The 22242-nt window shown below is 37.9% G+C and overlaps 1 protein-coding gene across 1 annotated transcript in view; it reads left to right on the top strand.

Annotated features, from left to right (window-relative positions):
• Window positions 1–22242, top strand: part of LOC134675460 (plasma membrane calcium-transporting ATPase 2) — a 199351-nt gene that overhangs the window by 79523 nt on the left and 97586 nt on the right. The window contains exon 3 of the mRNA XM_063533729.1: window positions 15573–15780. Coding sequence (XP_063389799.1) covers window positions 15624–15780 — 157 coding nt within the window. The 5' untranslated portion in view covers window positions 15573–15623. The remainder of the gene's footprint in view (window positions 1–15572; window positions 15781–22242) is intronic.

The following is a 22242-nucleotide window of genomic DNA, read 5'->3' as shown; positions in this document are numbered from 1 at the left end:
TACGTAGCTGTTTAGCGTGCGGAAAGTTGGTTATCTCGAACTAGTGCTTTTTACTTTTCCAATTTTTTTAAATTTATACTTGTTCCAATTCACGACTACTTATTGATGAGTGTTAATATTAGTTTCCTTTAAACGTCGTAATCAGCATAAAAACCTATCGTTAATGTAAGAATACGAAAAATATTACATATTTCATATTTAATTACTTACCTCTTCATCATTATAACACGTTTATTTTTTAATATTCAATATTGAAAACTCCGTTCTTAATAAGTTGACTGAATGGAACGGAATAGCTGCCAAACGCCCATAGATGTAATATACTTAAAGACGACGTCTAACCGAGCTGTCACTGTTACCACTTTTGTTTAGTGTACGATTAACAATGTTTTTCTTATTTTTTCGCAACTGTATTAAAAAACGTCGTTCGATACACGTGCGGAAATGTCATTCTTCACTCGTCCCGAGTCTTGCCACTCGCCTGCGGCTCGTGGCAAGATATCTCGGTACTCGTGAAGTAATGACATACCTTCCGCACTAGCATCGAAATGTACTATTTTCCTACTTGTCATCTGGAAAATAATCATCATTATTGGTGATAAACAATAATTAACAACATAATTTGGCTCATCTTTGGATTCTGTATGATGTCTGGCTCTCTTGCTCCACGATCCCGAAATCACCCTGTATACTGTGCCCACTGCTGGGCACAGGCCTCCTCTCAAGCACGAAAGGGTTTGGGCTATAGTCCCCACGCTAGCCCAATGCGGATTGGGGACTTCACATACACCTTTGAATTTCTTAGCGGATGTATGCAGGTTTCCTCACGATGTTTTCCTTCACCGAAAAGCTAGTGGTAAATATCAAATGATATTTCGTACATCAGTTCCGAAAAACTCATAGGTACGAGCCAGGATTTGAACCCGCGACCTCCGGATTGAAAGTCGGGCGTCATATCCACTCGGCCACCACCGCTCCGCTCGTGGTAAGTAATCGATCGTAAATCGTAAGCAGATCGGTTCCAGGAATATTCCGTGCCGGTCTACAGGAATAGGAACATTGTGAGCCGTTAATATATTCCCGACAGGAGTGGCAAGCACCCTGAAGTGCCCTTTTCCGTAGAACGACACATATTTACGCCCTAAAGAGGCGAAACATCAAGGCACTATAACACTATAGTGTAGAATCTACGGTGTTCTGCCTTTTCGCAGAACTATTTTTGGCGGAATTTCATTTGCCAACCAACATTTCGCCGACGTTTCACTTTGACAACTAACGATTAGCAAATTTTTGTGTGACAACGTTTCAATTGGTAGAATTATTATAAAGCAGATTATTATAACGCCTCTAAACATTTGGGAGACTTATCATTTCTCAAATCTTTCACTTGGTCGAACAACTCTTGGACGAGTAACGTTTCGTTGAAGCTACAGTTCGCTTTTCATACATTAGGCAAGTTACAAATAGGAAAAAGATACATACCAAAAAATCAAAAATGGCCGAGTTGTTCGACTTTTTATAATGTATATTTTAATATTTGAAGCCAGTGGCAGCGAGCGAGCGAAGCGAGCGAGCAAGACCTTCCTGGGCAGAACCGACTTGGATATGGTTAGGTTAGAAGACTAAGGCGGGAGCTTTGCTCCCGCCTTAGTCTTCGAGGTTATTTTTTTTTTCAACAACCTAAAAAACGTAATTACATCACAGCAACTTTCGGGTCAAATATCCCAACTTTCGTGTCAAATATCTCGGCCATTTTTGATTTTAGAGTAAAGTTATTCCTACAAAAGGCCCCCCTTTGGCACAGTCTGACCAAATGAAACAAATGGTAGACAATAAACAACTAAGTGTATATTATGCCAACTAAAACATTCTACGACATGAAAGTTGGCATTTTGAAAATAGGCATTATAAAACACAGACCAAACGTTTAGTTGGTAACTGTGCGGTTGGCAAATTAAAAAAAACCATTTGATAAGTTGGGAAATGAAAATTCGGCGAAATGAAATTCCGCCAAACGTGAGTTGGGAAGTTATAATCGGCCATACCATTTTCGGCGATAAATAAGAGAACCAGAATCTACAACATCTAAATGTTCATCAAGTTGGTCTACACCAACTTGATCAACAAAATAAAGAAAAAGCATAAAAACCGGACAAGTGCGGGTCGAACTCACCCACCGAGGGTTCCGTACTTTATAGTATTTGTTATTATAGCGGCAACAGAAATACATCATCTGTGAAAATTTCACCTAGCTATCACGGTTCATGAGTTAAACACGTAGCTTCTAAGAATACTAAGTGTTCTGCAGGAAAAGGGACTTTGCGGATGACGCCTATTAATATCGATGCAAATGCGACGCTTCCTAATATAAGCGGTTCCTTTTCCATGGCACGACACATACCTAATTTACGCTCTAAGGTGAAACGGCAAGACATTAGGTATTGTTCTTGTAGTTTTTATACCCTACATATTGTATTTAAATGTGTCATCTATGTACTGTAAATATAGTATGACAGTTCGACCGATCTCTGTTCTCTGATCTTTAGTATAATTTTTTTGAAGATTGGGTAGTAATTTGGTCAATTGAACTGTTATTTTAGTATTAGGGACGCAGATGTTATATTATACCTTTAAACGAGCAATTCTTCGAGAGATCTCGGAAACGGCTGTCTAGCTAGCTTATCTCTGGGAAAACGCGCATTTTTGAGTTTTTATGTTTTCCGAGCAAAGCTCGGTCTCCCACACTATTCGTTATTTATGCTGTGCCCAGATATTAAAACCTTTATCACACTAACAAGACAAACAATAATTATTATTAATTATGCATAAAGAATTGCCTACAGTCCACATCCAATCCGACAGTCACGACATCACCACGTTTTCTCGCAGCCACAGATAAGGTTATACCAACCGCACGAACGTTTCGAAGGAATACCAACTTAACTAATAACGATTACATAAGGAATCAAATTAGAACCACACGGAATCGTCAGATAAGTCATCACTTTGACTAACTTTTAAATTCGGATTCCGACACCGTACAAAGATTATTCTCTTCGCTTTGAAGGCAATTATCTCCGTCGATCCAGTCTATTGTATCATCTCCAATTCACTACTTCTTATACGACTTGTTGAGGCCAAGGTTATACCGGTTGTACTGAGAATACTGAGATGGCCGCTCGGTAAGCGATCGAAACAGCACAAGCATTTGCATCCACTTTTGTCCCGTTCGCTTTATAGCTGGTTCTCTTTTGGACCGTCACACTTTAATTGAAGCGAAGAAAAAAGCCGACGAAAGGGTGATTTGTTGTCAAAACCTCGTTAAGAACAAAGGCGCAATCTGGGGACTCATCCGTGCCATGTCATGGCTTAGTATCACCAGTATTGAATGATCCCTGATGAAGCATATTTGTTACGAATCCCTAGATTACATTAAACTGGTTCCGTTTAAAAAATCTACTCAAACTCTTGCACAATTTGGGAATAAATCGCCTAAACACAATGAGGGAAAATTTCTACCATTTCTTTGATTGCTTTGTCTGTTATTGCGTATGCTTCTTTTTGTAGGTTTTGTATGTTCGCAATCACTTGAATGTCTTCCGACATGGTGCTTTGGGGTGTAAGTCTAAGTACCTTTAGATTGCATAAAAACTGGTACCTATTTATGGAATGTTTCATACAATTTTATATTGTTCCTATCGACGCCTTATTGACCTGTTTGTGTGAATCCAAATTAACATATTAGATTATATATATAGAAAAAGGCATATTTAACTATACGTCCAATTTGGCTTTCAGATAGTTCCGTGTACTCATTTTAATATGATTATGCCACAATCATACATCTGATAACCTCATCCCGCCTACTCGGCTCATATCACGGACAATCTCAATACCTGCGACTGTCATATCACGGTACAGCCTGTTCACTATTAAATTAGATCACTGTACGGCAGCAGATATTGCAGCGATAGGGTTTTTAATGTACCTACCTATTGGATTAGTTTGCACAGTGGTTGAGCGATAGAAAGCACTCGAAAATATTTCTTTTTTGGCCAAGTTATCCCCGTTTGGAATTAAATACCAGTGAGGGATAACATCAACAAAAGGTTATTTTATTTTTTATAAGTTCGCGGATCATTTTAGGTGTTTCCAAGGTTACGAAACAGTTATTTAGTATTATTTTGTTGCCTATCAACAGTAGCTTTAAATCTATAAGCTGAGTTGGTGGTTGGTTCACGCGTGCTATCATAACAAAAGTAAACGCAACGGATGCTATAGCAACTTTAGGATCACGAGAATCCTAATATTTATCTCGTAACCATACTGTTTCGATTTGCGAGAGTATTTTAGGTTAGTGACGATTTTTCCTCTAAATCCAATTCAAGGTTGCTAATATAATATCACAAACTTACAATCCAATGTACTCACTCGTGTTACAAGCGTATTTTCTGAACGTTACGTCTGAAAAAGCTAATCCCACTTCCACCAAATTGCTTGTTTCCAGCTTAAACCTAAACACATATATGCGACATGTGCGTATTACATGTTGAACCTTACTACTCGGACTTAAGTCACAAAATGTATTAGTAATAGTCTGTACACCCCCAAACCGCCAAGCCATCAATTAAACGTGTTGCACGTTGCACTGGCTGTGTTTCCATCGCTTACACGAGTGCGGACAAATAGAGTTACGCGACCAATGTACCGTGACCTCCAAATCCATAATGATTAAAAGCAATCAACGCACACTTACACTGGTCCTGACTGACTCGCTGTTTGGAATAGGATTGGAATGACTCTGGAAACTAGTTATTGGAATGACACTTGTGCTCGAGTGTACTATGTATGCGACTGTACTTTGAATTTGCATCGGGTATGTTATTGTGTTTTTCACGCGTGCCTTTTTGAGGTACACTTCTTTAAGTTGGTTATTTATTTGTGCGATTGCAGTTAAGATTATATTAAAACACTTTAACAATTCAGTAGACTTACAAAAACACAAAACACACAACAATACAAAAGGTAATCACGGTTCATATCACGGTCGATATAAGTCCAATGAAACTAACCATGAATCATTCAAAATTGTTACTATAAAGATTGTCGACACAGAGAATAAGCAATACAAATGTAACTATGTTAAACTAGGTATGTATTTTTCTTAACTATTTATCACATTAGGACGGATCTCGGGGCAAAGGAAGACCAAAACGGAGATGGCGTGACGACCTTAACACATTTTGTAATTAAAGAGTGGCGGGAGTGTGCATCGGAGAGGACCAAATGGCGGGAAAGTGGGGAGGCCGGTATTTATTGTGCAATAAATACACATTTTAGCATTTTACTTCATTTTCTCAATCCGTGATAGAAAGGAAAGTCATAGAGCTGCATTAACCACCTACAGTGTTCGGCCCAGTTGCAGAACAATGAAATGAATAAGTATGAAAGTCAGTATGTCGGACTGAGCTGATTGAACGCCGGTCAAATGGAATTGATGGAAGTTGGACGGCTGTTCTGACTCAAATTGATTTTACGCAAGTTCAATTTGTCATCGAGGAAATATCTAAAGCCTTGTGAAATTTAGTCTCTTTGTCACAAAAATTTATCTATGCTGTTACGGATCAACAAAACAATCAATTACTTGTTAGATTTGATAAACGTTTATGAACAACGGCAATGGTTGTTAAAGATACATTAAATCCTCGATGCCTGAGTGAGTAAAATACTTGTTAAACCCATCACTTTATACACAATTACACATATATTTTACATTACTTATTGTCGAAATGAAAATTAGTTTATAACTAAGGGTGGAAAGCACTTTTGACTATTGGTTAACAATCTATTATTTTTCAAAGTTGAGAATTCTTTTATCGACTTTCAGTTTTCTAATTCTTCACACCATAAATAGCAAGTCAAAAATAAATCTTACCCAAAAATAAACCCTTAAAATTTCTCTCACAAATCACCGGCAACTAACCAAACTTTCCGCTTTCCACTCCAGTAAATCTTGTTATTGCTACAACAAAAACTTTTAAGGAAGCCCTTACAATAGCATACCTACCGTCACGCCACGGCTCTCTAGTAAGTTCGATGAACTGTCGTTTTTCTGTCTGCCGCCCGTTCGAGTGCTAACGTTTTGATGGATCACAAATATCTTCTCGCCTCCGTTTTGGCGTCTCAGAACATTGCAATACACTCATTTGATCTCTCTCGTTGGGAAATTCGCAGTTAGTTTTGATTTGAATGACTTCGCATTTACTGCCATTTAGAGATATAGAAATGTGTATATCTTAAACACTGTGAGACACGTGCAAGAACGTAAATTTTCTCAGATGAGACTGCTACGTGAAGAAAACAATCAGACGCGGTAACGGCCCATAACGTCCGTACGCAAATAAACGAGCACAAACCAATACCCAGCACTCTTCGACCCTAACTTAACTTTGCCGTGCCAATTACAGTAAAAAATGAAACACTAACTTGAACACCCCAGAGAGAAGAATCGAATGGAAACCGGCCGCTCGAAAATCGAGTCCGATAGATTTTACAGGGCCTCCATTTATTTTGTTCAGGTGAAATCGCGTTTCCCTACCGACGTTAACGTGCCAAAACGACCAGTTTAAAAATGCAATTTACACCTACGCCGCGGGTCCGAAAAGCCCACTTAGCTCGATTTATACACGATTGGAGATAATTAAAAGTCGGCCATTTTTGTTTCGAGCCCCGGTTTAATTAAACGATCTCGGGCACCGGCCCCGTCGTGGGTAAACTTTTTCGTATTATGTACACTTACTGAGCCAATGTCAGTGGTTCAACTTTTAATGAAGTTCCCGTCTTGTGTAAGGGGGTAAAAGTGACGATACGAAAATTAAATTAATAATTTTTGGCGCTTAGCGTTCGCCCGACTTCTAACTTTTAGTTTGAAACATAAAAGCTAACACTTTAGAAAAAACTAAAACGATTCCAGAGGAAAACTTTGTAAATAAAGAGAACAATACCAACACAGAAGCAGAGCTCATATCCAACAGTAAATACAACATACAAGAACTGATTAGCCAGCCGCAGCGACCGCGCTACGTGCCCTGGCTGCGAACGTGGGCACGGCTAAATGAATTACAATTCAGACCTATCGGAAAAGGTAATGCCAGTTTTACGTTGGGTACAGTTTGAACACAATGTTGGACGGATTTAACGCGGCCCTAGGTCAAACAATGCACGTGTTAAACCGTATTAATGCTGAAATTCTGTAATTTTGTGAAACAATATTAACTTGTTAAGTTCCTACAATGAATGTGTTTCTATTAAACTGCTGTAGGTAATGTCGATTGCTTCGATCATCATTTAGCAGGCAAGCATTGAAACAGTTTCAATAAAAAACCTTGGATATTTACATTTAGGTATAAACAAAGTTTGAACATTGGGCCTACAATGATAAAATATTATGTTTACCTCAACAACGATCGATCGTGCTGTTTGTGCTCTTACTCGTATCCAAAGCATTTCCTACGGTCTCTTTTGTATATTAGGAAATGTATAGGATATAATAGTATTGGAGATATTTGGACGTATTTATGCAAACGGGAGCCAAACCATGCCAAATACTCATTGAAAATCGAACCTTAATGTTAAAACAATGTAGTAATTCGAATGAGAATTTGATGTGGATTGGTTCCCGTTTGCAAAAGTACGTCCATTTTAGACATCACTTAAGTGTTGGCAAGTGGTCTTGATGTTCATACCTATATATAATGATTGTTTGTGGCTGTAAGAACAATGGCTTTACAACGAACCTATTAATGGAACCCAGTAGGAAGCCTAATAAAGCCATCAAACATAATTATGTTTGGAGGTGACTTGGGAAGGAATTATAATCAGGTCAAGGCCATTAATCACAATAACTCTCGTCGATGCCGAATCGGGAATGACGTATTGACGCCAAGACGAAAGAGGAAGTAATGGATAACTATTAGAAAGCTCAATCTGTTCCAACAGTACTTCCGATGTAATTAGGGTGAGGGTTTTCTCGAGGCCTTATGTAGTTTCAAGGTTTTACAACAAGACTTGTGTAATGCGGTTGCACGGATCAACTTATTAAACTGCAACATTCTAATACCGCACCATTAACTGTCAGCTTTCATCTACTCCTACACTCTCTGCTAAATATTCACGTACTGTAAAAGTAGGCGTTTTCTTTGGCGAATACTCCGAAAGGTATGCACTATGGATCGATAGTCTTCAATGGACCCTCATTGGGGAAGGCGCATTAAGCATGCACGCAGCTGTCTTCTTAATTTATGACCGATATTTCAGAGCCTAATTTGCACCTAAACCACCCACGAAACCGAAATAACCGTTGCCACGAGGCCTGTTAGGGACATTGTCCCCAAGCACGTACAGCTAATGCCGTTCCGGATCAAATCCGCCCGCATGCCGCTATCACCAACATTTGAACAGTCACAAGATCGCCTGATTAGCGGTGACGTTCACAACTGCAGGCGTGTGGGGAATACTAACTCTTTTGCTGGGTGATCTCCTGGTAGCTCAATAGAGTTGGCGCTGGATTTAGAAAAAAAGCTTAAAAATGAGGTTACCCTATATGAAGAACATGACACTGATTCGGAAAAAACCCTGTCAGGAATAACATGCAAAAAAGGGAATGGAATTTATCAAGTACTATCCTGGAGAAAAGTCTAAGTATTATTATTCTTTGTCGTTAAACTCTGCAGAGAATCGTGGTCAAGTGCTGACATCAGGCAGATAGCTTGGCTTACCATACAATTCTGGCAAATGCGTTCAGGGGTCCTTCCATCATTACTGAATATTTAATTGATCCTGTCGTCACTTCACTAATTTCCCATCGGGCTATATTTAGATCAATTCATAATTATTCCTTATCCTATTCAAATTGTAATAAAAAAATACAGTCTTTATTGTATTCTACAATATTTACCAAGTTCATAGTATACTTATAATTCTGTAGACATAATTATGTATGGCTGAAGACGAATGCATTTCCAATGAGCCTCTCAGGTCGCCTTGCACATAATTCTGAAGTCGACTGCGCCATGAATCTCAACTAGCTCGCTCATGCCCTTTAATATTAAGCCGTTTAAATTTCTTCGTCTTTTTACAACCCACTCGGAGGAACTTTTATACATTTTTGTAAAGTTAGCGGTTCTATAATTGCATTTGTGGTTTCCATTACTAGTTTCAACAATAACTGTGCTCTAAAAGCGTAGCGGCTCGTTAGAAGTTTTAACGTTTTCAATTTTATTAATGATACGAGCCAGCTCTTGAACTGTTTATTTTGGTATCTTATTATTATTTTTGTCAGTGTCTGCTGCGGTCGTTGAGAAATCTTTACTATCATTTATAGTCTCAACGTGATCTCTATAATGTTACTCCGCTTACTTGACATCTTCATATAAATCTTCAGAATTCTGACTACACATAACCCCGTAAGCATTAGAAAACTGTAAATTTATACCTCGGCCACGTACATATCTCATGATAAAGTGTTGGGGGCACTACGTGGGGAGCATTAAGGCTCGATCGCGTCGAGCAACGTGCAGCGTGCTACATAAAGCCTGGCTGTAGCTTATATAGAACGTAGTCTACATATATGTTGCTTAGATATCAATAGCAGGTAAATTTTGCTGGACGTTCCGTTCTTTCTATAGCTTCTGATAATTTTTATATGATTCAGTTCGTTATGTTTTGTCTCAGATTAACTATTTATAACTTTGTAAAATATGGCAGTTACTTGTAGACTGGTTACAATGTGACTTTTCAACAACCAAATACCTGCAGTATATTTTTTGAAATCACAATTGTCCTTTAATTAAGCTCTAAAATATTGGAAGTAGAAGGGTTATATTTTTCAAACTCTATGGGTAGGATAACAGGTATCATCTGTATATAATTTATAAACTAAAACACCAAATCTTGCAAAATTCACAATATTGTATTGAAATGTCAGTCATCCTACTCATCGACTTTGGAAAATACTATAGTACCTACAATTCTGTTGTCAGCTTTAAAGTAACATCCTATAACATAGTTATAGCACATCATTACCGTTTTCACCTAACTTCATTAGAATGCTGCACTCGTCATGTTTGCTCCTGGCCCCGGCGATAAAGATCGCTAACGTCGCGACGTGACATAGTAGGGGGGCTACTGAAATGAGCGGACTGACATTATGATAGACATTTCCATTAGGCTCAGTGGGGAAAAAATTTGGCACCTTGCGTGCTCGGTTTTCGAAGAAGTGGGAAGATATGCAACGCACGTAAACTAAGAATTTCCCGGGCTGATAACTGATCAACCAAAATATTATACCTTACATGTCTACATAAATTCTTAAGATCTAAAATAATTTATGTATCAAATAGAGAAGATAGATCTCGCATTAATATTCAAATCCCGAAACGGCTGAATTTAACTTTACCATCCGAATACTCTTCTGGAAAGGAATTTCTTAAGAAATCTCCAATAAGACCAACAAACAACGTTGGCACTAAATCCAAACTGTCTTTACCTCTTAAAGGAACGCTTCGAGATTCTGGTGCTGCAGTTGATTGTAACGCGCCTTTTAAATGCTCCACCGGCTCGAATTTAAAGAAATGCACCAGGAATTTAGACTTTAATACTCTAGTTATAAGAAAATTGATAAAAAGCCAGTGGAGCTTCGCACTCTCGGGAATTCCAACTTTATCGAGCAGATATTAGGAGAAATGCATGTTTGCTTTGAGAATTTCAGCTGCAACAAACTCGAGATAACGCATCGCTTCGCTGTTCAATATATCTTCTCATTGATTATCGTGAATACTCGAGTTAATTCAGGAATTGAATTAAATTCCTATATTTGGATTTGCTGTTAAGATCATTCATGTTTCTTCAGACACTTTCAAATAATTTATTCTATGCTTATCTTCAACTAGAAATACATTAGTGTCTAATCTTTTACCACCGTCTTTTCACGGGTTATGTTGTATTTGAGGATCAGACACTGTCAAGTAATAATGTCATTGCTATTATTGATACTGTGTTGATTACAATGAAAATAAATAAATTACAATGAAAGGAAGAAATGACATTATTTTTAGGATAGGAATATTCACTGTAATAATATTGGTTATATTTTTCGGCCATTGTCATGTTTGATATACATAACCGACAAACGGGCGTCCCATTGTTCCAGCATAATGACTAGAATGTGCTGACGCAGCCATTACCTCGATGAGTAATCATCGCAGCATGAATCTCTGGACACAAACGGGCGCTGAGAGGGTTAAGTACCTCGTAAAGTGCGTTTCTTTCTAACAGCTAAAGTAATTAAGATAAATGCGTGCTTTAAATGGGGCATGACAGGGAATGAGATGAAAGATGAAAAAGACTTAATGTAGAGATTTCTGTGATTTGTAGAAGAGATATAAATAAGCAATGCAATTTTACTAGAAACTAAAATAGAAATAGATCTAGTAAATGTCAAGCACAATATTATTTACGGCGCAGCTCTTAAAATAGACCTTTGTAAGTTATAATTCGTCTATTTCTATATTGCAGAGTGCAAAGTTAAGTATTTTATGCAAGAAATAAATATATATATATGTCTATCGCAAAGCATATTTATAAGAGCATAAATATTTTTAACCTTAATTCAAACTTGAAGCAAAGCTTTCAAGCAGATAACAATATAAATCTCTCTCGGTTTATTTTCGTGCAACAGCGAAGAAAAATATTGTAGCTGCAGTTAGTTTCTGTTTACAATTAAAAAGTTACAAAGTCACAACACTACGAGAAACACTAAAAGCCTACTTTTCTCCGAGGTCGGCTGAAAATAATTACCCTTTTTGAGATATTTCGTAGTGCGGTTTCTTTTCTTCCTTCAGAATATGGCTTGCAAGTTTAATATTTATAGTCAACTGCACTCTGCAGTAATATCTTACACAACGATAACCGAAATATATGACAAGCTGACAACATTCTTAAAAAAGTCGCGTCAACTTTTTTTCTCTTCGTCTTGAATGAAGGAAATTATTCCACATAGTTAGTTCTGAGTTCTGAATGCATTATTCCAATAATTTTAGGATTTCACTGACCCCTTTCGAAGATTATATAATCTTGTCCGTTGGATAGAGTTAACAGAAAAACACGGATTGGGCTGATGGGTGTGAAAATGAAGAGGTCTTGGGTGTGGGCTGACTAGGATGATTGATTAACATATGTTTCTTGTATGCTGACTACATCCCGTTTAAGATATAGTGATAATGAAAGGGTTCTACGCTTGTCGATAGGATCAGGTTGATTGACGATCAGTTTTCAGTACCGATATTGCAAATGAGTTTACAAGTTTTAAAAATAACATGGTTTTTAGAGTTAGACCAAGAAAAGTCTGCAGAGATTTTGATATCTCAAGCAGTGCAAGTGTTATCTTAAACGTCAAACTTCTATCAAATTATGACGTATGAATAACAATTGCACTGCATGGGATATCAAAATCGCTGGAGAGTTTTCTTGGTCTAACTCTAAGAGGTATCCAAATCCGGTTATCGAACAAAAATCATCAAGTCGAGCAAACAACAAAGTCACAGCCAAATTATCTTTTCGCGAAGCCATTTAGGAAATTTTTGAAAAGCTTTACATGACCTTTAATACCTATTACGTCCGTCTTTCAAATGCAACATAAAACTTAGGTCATAGTACGATCTTACTGTTTTCTTTCTTGTTAAAACACTCAAAACCTTAAAGTTGCCTTTAGCCAACTAAAACTAGGCCATTCAAAATTCCGAAAAACAAACCCCGAGTTGTAAATCAAATCGTTTGGCAACTTACCATAGATACGCGTCCACTTTTTAATTCCACGACAATATCTCAAGTACGTGTCCGCTATTAACCCTTGCTGAGGGGTGGGTTAACCCCCCGCTGCTGTTGCCAACGCCATCCGGGTTGAGTGCCGTTGAACGGACGGCAATTAGGTCGATCTTTGTGGACTATCTTGATTTATTTAAAAGACCTGATTGGGTTTAAATCACAAATGATACAATTAAAGTTGAAAGAAACTTTGAATAGATCCAAGGTTCCAAGCTTTTCACTTTCTTCTTTGAGATTTTTCAATTTATTACTCCTTCCTTATCTGTTGCATATTTGTTTTAATGGTTAATGTTTTTTTTAACATGTTACATCTTAATAATATTTTAAACCAGCAAATTAAACGCGTTACCCATTTGCTTTAATTAAAGCCTTTCAGTATTGACGTCACAGTAATTAGTACAAACCCCAGCGTCATTCGTGCCCACAAGTGGATCAGACGTCGCAATTCACTGCAAACTTGGCACACGACCGCAAACAATCTTGATTGAAAGTGCCTCTAATCGGACTCTGTGAACAGGATTAATAGATGAGACATAAATACGCGTGCTGCTGCACAGCACACGACGTCCCACAACCACCTTTAACACCTGTAAATAACAATCATTTTGGCGTGGACTCTTCAGTGAGAGTTTAGGCGTCTGTGCGTTGTTTTAGATTGATTAATGGACTTAAAGCAAAGGAGGCTGTGGTTACCTTCGATTTTAGATGTTAAACAATGCCGGCCTTTTAGACTGGTGCTAATTCGTCGGTTTTGGGAGCGCACGATTTATATTTGCATTCTTTTGTTTCATGTAGTATGTAACACCTACTGTTGAATTGAATTTGAACCGCTTCATTGCTACGGTGGCTCGTTAATGAATGGACTGTTGAATGAAAGAGATTACTTTAAATAACAATACCGCGATCAATGCCAGCTTTGGCATATCCGCGTTATTTTAGTACGGGTTGGAATCGGTCGATAGGCGGTGGCTGACAGTATAAATTTGTCTCTTATAAATGCGCTTGCCGAGTTCGTGCCTGGAATTTGATTTGGTATTTAACGACATTTTTTTGTTATGTTAACGTGGGGATTCAATAATAGCTCAATATTTTTAATCTGTGTTAATCACAGCTCGAGATATATCTAGAGACAAAATACAGACCAATTTGGTTAAGTGAATGAAGAACATTGGAATTTATACACACATTTATAATCCTAAAACGTTATCTGAAACCACCCACAAATCATTGTAGACGCGAACAGCGTCTATAAAAGAAACAAAGCTTATTATATCTGGAGGTCATCTATCTGCGACAAGTCTTGCTGAAAGCAGGTGATTCTAAACCTTATAACAATGGATTAAGGCACAGGCTGCATGCTCGTCGCTAACCGCAGAAATGGCTTTAGTTAGTTGTGATGAACGATCGAATCGCGTGTTTTTAGTATCTTCGCCACACCTGCGAATCTAACTGTTGGATTATCTAGCAAATTCATAGGTTTGCTACTGGCTTTAGCAGTCTTTATGGGTAAGAATTGATGAGACTACCCCAATTTGATTTAATTAAAGAATATTCCTGATTGTCTGTTACGCCTAGTGTTCTGATTTGCTGTCCATTCTTTTGTTTTCTGATTTCCTTTTTCCACTTCGACCTCATCGACCTATTTGGATTTGCTGGCACGTCAGCAACACTTAGTCATCTCGATTCTATCCAGCATCTGATAATAATCAGCAACGACGGGCAAAGACCTCTTTTTGAGTACCGCAGGGTCGGTAAATTGATAAATATACGTTCATGGTTTGAAATTGGTGGATTAAAAGTTACCAAAGAACAAATTATTATTTTACGTAAGGACAATAATTAAAACGGAACTGACAATTATGAATGTTTTAATTACACCGGCCAACTGCCAAACAACACGTTGACACGAAGGTGTAATTACCTCAATGTATTTCGAGATAAGCCTCGTTCATATTTTTCGTTAACTGTAACTTTTTGGTATATGCTTGAATTGGAAAAAAAACTGATGTACGTAAATATTATGATAAACTTTTATTTGTCCAAATACATGTTGTCTCCGAAACCTTTCAAAAACTGTCTAAAGTTTGGATTTGACAGAGAAAAGTCGACGGTTGGTCAAGGTCTCTACTATAGAACTTTTGATAACTTATAACGTATTTTTAAACGTCTGTATTGTTTGGTTACACAAGTCAATAAACGGTAACCTACTTATGCGGTTTGTATCCCAAACTACCCTCCGTAAAAACATATTTCCGATACACATAACACTATGTTTTCGCAATAAAGCGTTAACTCGCGCCCCGCGTAAATTATGCATGGCGGTGCACTGAGGCGCGGGATAACTTTATGGCCAATAAACTACGTTACGTCCTCTGCAAGACAACTTAAGGCTGTTTTGTCTTCATATTTGAATTCGTCGTTTAGTATTGTTATTGTAGTCTTAAAGTTAAGTTTCGCGGTGTTGAACTATGAACGATTCTTTAATACAGTGGTGAAACCTGTTTCATCTGACTGATCTTTAGCCATGGCTACTGTTAGATCAAGGTTTCTTTTAGATTCTATAACACAAGATTTTATTGACTTTCTTTCATCGTATTTCACCTTAGGAGAGCCAGTATACCAATAGAATGCCATAACGTTGATCATAAAGTTTTCCAAAACGTCGTTAACATTTCCTGTCATTGTTGCAGAGCTAGAGGGTTGTCGGGCGTGGTGCGGGCGGCGGCCGCAAGCCCGGCACCATGGCGACGGTCGAAGGGCGGCCGGCGCAGTACGGCGTCAGCCTTCGGCAGCTGCGCGAGCTGATGGAAACGCGCGGCGCCGAGGGCCTGGCCAAGATCAACGCGCTCGGCGGTCCGCAGGAGTTGTGCAAGAAGCTGTACACCTCGCCCACAGATGGTAAGTGTTCAATAACTTTATACCGGAGGAAGAAGTAGGGCCCTAACAGATAAAAACAGCTAATGTGGCTCTTTCTTTAAGTGTAAGATATGTCCTTTCAGGAATAAGTGCATTTTGACGTACACCACATTCCAATCATTTAATCGATTCGTTGGTAGTTCGACCATGATATTGATAGTGAGGATATAAAGTAATATAAACGACTAGAATAAGAGAACTAAACCACAGTTAGGATCAAGTTGACATTAACCAAAACACAATTTATCGAATGACTGGAGACAGTGGAGACAAATGTGAGGAAAAGATGTCCTGTTTGCATAAATCTCAGGTACTTAGTACTTGATATTATCTGGCAAGGAGATATGACAACGTACTTTTGGTCATTATTATTGATGGTGGTAGTCATAGCTAAAAATTGAGACAAACGTCAAACAAGGATTTGTTTCATCTAAGAACGCTTTATTCTTCAGAAGTCCTTCGATATATTTCTCGAAATAGCGACGTAGACAAAACACATCAAAGTCACCCGAAATCTTTTCATGAAACTGGGAATCATGATTGACTCTACCTACTAACGCTTTAACGCCTACTCGCAGCCAGAGTAATTTTCCTCGAATTGTAATGAGAATTACAACAGTTGAATACGAAAATAATCTTCCGTCTTTAACGATCCCTACGAACCGCTGAACCCAGTAAACCTGTGGAATCATTAAAATGTAATGTCTTACCCACGGACACAGATACAACACTGTTATTGCCAATAAATCCAATAATTTTACGATATCCAATAACGTTTTTGTAAGTTACATTGTAAAATAAAACCGAATTCTCATTTTTAGGGTTGTTCTATAAATTCAAAAAGATCATTATCGTCACAAAGTCTTACCAAACAATGTTTTATAATGGATTTAACATTTAAATTGATTGTACATTGATAACCCTTCGAACGTAGTCTTTATGTCGTCACTGAATTTCAAAACACTGTCGATAATTAAGCCTGAAATATGGATCGAAACTAAAATAGCGCCTTTAAATTGCTTTATGTCAATCGATATACGACATCGTTTATTTGTTCCTAGACTCATCCATAAAGACGAACGAATGAGAATTGAAAAGTGAATGTTTTCATTATATTCTACGCTTCATCAAATTTGACATGTTCAAACAATGCGTCACCTCGACGCGGCCTCGCTCTTTCCTGTCAAAAATAACACTATAAACTTGTCACCGTTGTCTCATTGTGAGAGTGGAAATGAGATTTATTGAAACAGCACCGACCTTTATGAAGGCGAAGGAGTGTAAATAAATCTTGTCCTACTGTCTTTGTTTGCGTACTTGTTACATTATCTTTTGCATCATCATCCTTTATCTTATTTGATTTGTCGTGCACATTATATTCCTTAAGCACTATAGATCGTTGTATGTGATCTTCTGTTTAAGATTTATGATCAATATGTTCGTACTCATATTTAATAACCCAATCCAGTCGATGACATTAGTTCATTGTCCTTCTACAGTAATGGATTAATATTTGATGTAGTTTATTCACGATCGCTATTTCCCTTTGTATGTTCTGCTGCTTTGAAACTCGATTAGAATTCTAATCCAACATTCTGTGCCTCACAATATTGATTTGCGTACAAAGTTAAACTGTTAACATATTCACAAATTATACTTTACTGGACTTAATTATTTAATTTCAGTTATTTATTGTTGTGAGGTTCATTACCTTTAGCAATTACCAGGTGGATAGTAATAGGAAATTATTGAACACTTGTATATTGTTGACCTACATATACTTACGTGGCCATGACTCCATGTCCCTTGCACTTGTACGCGTAATTTGCTATAAAAAAAGAAGTGCAAGGAACATTGCCCGATGCAATTCCCCGTTGGTGTCACCTGTGTCTGTTCTCATGACATTACAAATTTAAAGAGCAGCACACTTCAAACGTTTACTATTATACGAATAGGAGCAACATTGTAGTAAATTCATGTTACATAGACCTTTATTGCACTAAGTCGATATTCGTGACGTAATTGCTGCAAGTTCTCACGATGCATAAAAAATACACTCCCCTTGACCTAAACCTGTCAATTTTGAAGGCTTTTAAAATGATATATCAGTAAAATGCGTTATGGCTATTATAACAGTTTAGGAACTTAATAAGTGAGTAAAATACTAGTATATCATTGATGTTTCCAAATGTCTTTCCTTAAAATACTCCACTGTCAGATTCTCCAAAACCTTTTTGCCAAGCTAGCCAAACTTTCTACGGCTATTTTGTAAATCTAAACCAATGGCCGATTAAAGAATTAACGACACATTCCCGTAAATTTATTTCGGGTTCAAGTCTAATCCGAAGAAGAGTTTCTGTGTACGTTTTCACGTTTTTGTTGGACGGATAAGGTAACCGCAATCGACGGGGACTGACGGAGGTTTATCCCCTCGGGATGTATCCGTCCGGCATACTTCCACCGGCCCAACCTAAAAACGTCTCATGCCTACACGGATACAAATATACATAATCTCTTTTCAAATTCCGCTACGTAAGGTTTTATCCGGACTGTAAAACGACATAAGTATCCTCGATCGTAACTTACATACGCTATACAATATTATGGCATCGTACGTGCCTTTCGTCGTCTCCGGAGCAAAGAATACGTCGCCGGATTTTATCTCCGTCTAGCCTGATGACGGATATTTGTCTACTGTCCGCGTGTCGTGTATAAGTCTCAGTAATCCCTGGTATCTCCATATTTTTATCAGGCTCGACTCTTTAAGTATACATTTGTATATTCTGTTAGTGATTAGTCAAGTTGACTTCGCTTTTATGCCGCAAAATGTCACCTAATCCTCAAACGAATGCGTCGTCTGGCAAAACAACCAGTTTAGTTACTCGAGCAAACCGTTTGTGTAAATATATCCGCAACGATTTGCAAAGTGTATTAGCTAGCCTAATTATCCAATTTACAAGAGTGTGTAAAGCTAAATTTCTATTTAAATACATTGCAAAATGGCGTTGCAGTTGGCACTGGCCCGAGCCGATGGACAGTATCGCACCATCGGCGATGCTCGGTAGCCGCTTCTATCTTCGATACCGTTGCTTATCTAGGTCGTGCCAGTTCTATCTACTTTATAGATAATGCATACAATTGCATTATCATCGTATAGGTAAATCGAACTTGGTCGGAGTGGAGTTATCGATGTAACATTCGTATCGTCGCGCTATCATTTTTCAACAGAACAATTTTGCCGTTCCATTTCAAACGAACTCCCAATCCCAAATCGGATTTATTTGAAGACATTTATCTTACGTTACTTTATACGGATAAGTATACGGAAGGTATAAGTGTAGTTTTAAGACGTGATAAATCATTTCTTAGTTCACCTTTTGACAGTCAACTTTTGACCTTATTGATATCGTTGCCTGAAACAAGGCATCATTTAAACGACTCATTAAACTTCTATTTAAACGTAGCCAAAGACGTCTTACTCTATAAAGACCCAAAGCTAAATGAAGAAGTTAAAACAATGAACAGTAATGCCAAATTAGCTTCTGCGAGCGTTCGTAAACCCAGCAAAAGGCTGCCAACGCAAACAACCCTAATGAAACTTTTCATTCCGACACCAAAGAACAGGCCTGGTGGAATTATCATTGGCAAACTGATGGATCTTATCTGCTAAAGATTGTCCAGTCAAATTTGAGCCCTGTCCCAATTTATTGTTTAGTTACATTATTAACCCCCGTCACTAAAAGAGGGTGTTATAAATTTGGCCGCTGTGTGTGTGTCTGTCTGTGGCGCCGTAGTTCTTACGAGATTAGCAGTAAATTAAATGGTTACCAGCCGTCTATGATTAGTCATTAGGAACGTAAGTCTACTAACAAATCTGTAAATATGAGTCCATGTTACTCGAAATAAATATTTGTCATTCATTCATTTTTCATACGATAAGTCGTTTTCCATACTGTCAGATAAAATAGCGTATTATTACTAGTTCAGAACGCCCGTCCAGTATTATTAAATTTACTAATGTCAAGAAAGGCGTATGTTACTTTATAAATAGATATTGTTGACTTTTTCTTTAATCGTTTCTCCCTTGGATATGTTAAAAGTTTTAATTTTATATATAACAAGCCTTTTATAGTTTACTTAAATCTATATCGATAAGAAGCATTGTACTCAAATGAAGTTAGTTAAGTTTATTTTTTACCCAAGTAGACTGATTAACTTGGGTCTGATAAAGTTATGAAAATATAATAACGTAATAAATTATTCAAACATCACGTAAGTGTTTTTACGAAAACTTATTACCATGATGAAATTAATGTCTAAAAGTCGTACGTTCATTATAAAAGTCAAGCTGAAAGACTAAATCTCGTTATCCGAAGGGTTAACTCCTGGAACCCATATTCCCAATTCCCAAGGCTTACCAACGTTAGAACTTTAGTAAACCAAAATGAAAATGACCCCAAAATATATAACTATGCATGCCCGGAGTCACGCTGAAACTGGATCGCACCAGACGAACGCTTGCAGAGAATTCATCTCATTAGTTGTGTGATATTTTGGTATTACGTAAAACTTTAAAATCCTGCCACGTTATTTATACGAATTAAGCGAAAAAGTTAATTCCATGGCTTAATTAAGTAGTTACTAGGAACAATTATTTTCGCAAGTCTTAAGGTTAGTAATGAGCATTTTAAAAGGGTATTAAATTCGATTCGCTCGTCAGAAAGTGTTCAGTGAAGATATCAAGGCTGCACTCCCTGAATATTATCCGCCATGTCATTTTCTATGACGGCTGATCGGTAATCACATGGTGCTTTCCATAGAAAACGAAGCGCCGGTACCTCCGGCCCAGCCCCGGCCCGGTCTAGCGTGAGTCGTCCTAAAGTCAGTAACCCTCTTTATGGTCTCTTTGGACAATTGCGTTTGATAATGTATGAAACTGCCGCGGCGTCGCCAGAGTAACGAGTAACGCGTCAGTATGCAGTGATTCTTACATTTCCATAGCTTTGGTGTCCAGATTAGGGGGCCATCGTCAATCAAGGTCACTAATTAATCGCTTATGGGTAGTTTTTTGGTGTTACAGTACTTAATATTAGTAACCACATCAAGACAAAGTTTGGTTTTGCGTGCCACATTATTAGGCCCCATGCAGAGCAATAATTTTGAAATTTTACATGTAATCTATGCAAGAATCTGCACACATTTTATCTTCGAAGTTAGTATTCATACCTCGATCCTAGCGTGGTATCAAGGCTGTAATATGGTAATTTAGGGTGTCTGGCTGCGATCGATAATGTGCCTATGAAACTGCCACCGAAGCCCTGCGAATGCTGGCATCTGCACGTTTTCCTCCTAAATGTATCATAATAACACAATTATTTACTTGCCTATACCATATCCCATACCATAGATCCCTCAGTAAACGATTATTTTTTACTTAAACCTGCGGGCGCAGCATGGTTCTATTTTTATCGACTGTCACTGTGCCCGTCACTTTCGCACTTACATGTTAGAACGTGACAGGAATGGTGACGAACGATAAAAATGCGACCGTGGGACCGCCGCTGAGTGCATCTAATCATCACGTCTCAAGTTAAGGGGCCAAAGATTACCAGTTCGCCGGACGATATCAGCCTGTCAGTTGTTCGGAGCTGTCAAATTTTGCGTTTAACTGACAGGCCGATGTCGTGCGGCGGACTGGTAATCAGTGGGCCCCTTTAGTATTCATACCTCGATCTAGCATGGTATCAAGTTGTAATAAGACAATTTAGTATGAGTTTTTATGACGCACCTTTACTTAATGAGGTCGAGCCTTGTTCTCCCTTTTTTATGTTGGTTTGATGGCCCGGGACATGGTTAATTAGAACAATCCCTTAGGTAATACGGTTTATTGATCTGTGTAATGATGAAATGAAACTGTTGAAACGGATTATATCGCGTATATTGAATACTACTGTATTCCGACGCTTCGAACCCTTTACAGTGTTAACGGATGACCACGAACGCTGTAAAGGGTTCGAACTTCGAAACGTCAGGGTATGTATTCAATATACGCGATATAATCCGTTTCAATAGTTTTATTTAATGAGTAACTATCGCGGTAACCGAAAACAATATTCTGTGTAATGATTATGTGCTTTTGACGGAGTTATTGCTAAGATTACGTTTGTATGTTTGGCAAATCTTAATCTAGATAAATGGTTATTAAATTTTATACAATGGTTTTTAAATGGTATTTTTTTACCCTTTCTAGGATTTGAAATACTGAAATATATACATAATTTAAATCTCTTCCTTCCCCGGTTATACAGTCGTAATATAAGCGGCTAAAATAAGGTAGGTACATGCACCAATACATGATGTGCCATACGCTATCTTATGCAAGCTTTGAGTACTATATCTGAAGATAAATTTCTCTGATAGTCCATTAAAAGTTAAATCAACATC

The sequence above is a fragment of the Cydia fagiglandana genome, chromosome 22 (assembly GCF_963556715.1).
Source record: "Cydia fagiglandana chromosome 22, ilCydFagi1.1, whole genome shotgun sequence".
Classification (NCBI taxonomy): Eukaryota; Metazoa; Arthropoda; class Insecta; order Lepidoptera; family Tortricidae; genus Cydia; species Cydia fagiglandana.
The sequence above is the reverse complement of the archived record's forward strand: the minus strand, read 5'-3'. Positions and strand labels throughout refer to the sequence as shown.